Here is a 1,068-nt window from a genome sequence, read left to right on the forward strand (position 1 = left end):
GCCCCTTTATACATCCATTAAAATGAGTTTATTTGGAGAAAAATGAATTTTAAAATATTGATTTTTTGAAAAAGAGTGGTTAATAAGTATGAGAAAAGTTTTGAGTTCACATATAAAATATTTTATTGTGTGAATGTGTAGTTAGAAATGAATTTGAAAAAAAAATATTAATAAATATCAAACAGGGCTTAATGAGATTATTATTATTATTATTATTATTATTATTATTATTATTATTATTCAAGCCACTTGAGCTTCATCCAAGCTCCCTAACGATAAGTTATGGTCAATCTAAAGTCGAGTTTTGACAGTTACGTTCATCACAAAATCTATAATTTTTAGTTACAACAACCAAATTGGAGTTTTAGATTCTTAGTTTATGTTCAATTCGAATTTGTTCAACCTCAAACTCGTTATATTATATTCAAACTTGTTAGAGACCTACAATCTCGATTTTAAGTTCAAGATTAGGTTAGTAGGTTACTCAAATGATGATGAGTAAAAATCAGGTTTTTGATATAATAATTTAAATCTTAAATATCAGGGTCGAAGTTTCCTTAAGCAAAAATCAGGTTTTGATATAATACTTTAAATCTTAAATATTTCCCTCAATTCATTTTCAAACCCTAATATTTATCCTTCTCTCTCTACCGCATTCTCTACTTCTCTCTATCAGAAAACACCACCGAATTTGGTAGCTTTCACGACGGCGACGACGTCTGCAGCAACCTGACCAGCGGCGTTCTGTTTATCTTCTCTCTCTCTCTACTCAACCTCACTCGGTGGCTCAGTAGCGCCACTTTTCGATCTTCGAAGAACGATTCGCGATGCTACATTCTTCCATGCCGACTATTGCCAGCTTGGGGAGGGGGTTTGTGTTTTTTTTCTCTCTTTCGGATCTGAGGAGGTTGCTGGCGGTGATGGTGAGGGGGTGGACGGTGGTGGCGATGGCGGTTCTGTGGTTGGGTGGCGTTTGGACGGGGTTTTGTGTGGTGGTGGTGGTGGTGGTGGTGATGGTGTTTGTGTGGTGGAGGTTTTGTGGTGGCGTCTATGGTGGTTGAATTGGCA

The 1,068-nt window shown here is 36.5% G+C and overlaps 1 protein-coding gene across 1 annotated transcript in view; it reads left to right on the forward strand.

Moving 5' to 3' along the window:
• Positions 1 to 907: 907 nt before the first annotated feature.
• LOC111379990 (probable LRR receptor-like serine/threonine-protein kinase At1g06840) overlaps positions 908 to 1,068 on the forward strand; it is a gene marked incomplete at its 5' end in the record, with an annotated part of 13,422 nt that continues 13,261 nt past the window's right edge. The window contains one exon of the mRNA XM_023003441.1: positions 908 to 1,033. Coding sequence (XP_022859209.1) covers positions 908 to 1,033 — 126 coding nt within the window. The remainder of the gene's footprint in view (positions 1,034 to 1,068) is intronic.

The sequence above is a fragment of the Olea europaea genome, unplaced genomic scaffold (genome assembly GCF_002742605.1).
Source record: "Olea europaea var. sylvestris unplaced genomic scaffold, O_europaea_v1 scaffold2077, whole genome shotgun sequence".
Classification (NCBI taxonomy): Eukaryota; Viridiplantae; Streptophyta; class Magnoliopsida; order Lamiales; family Oleaceae; genus Olea; species Olea europaea.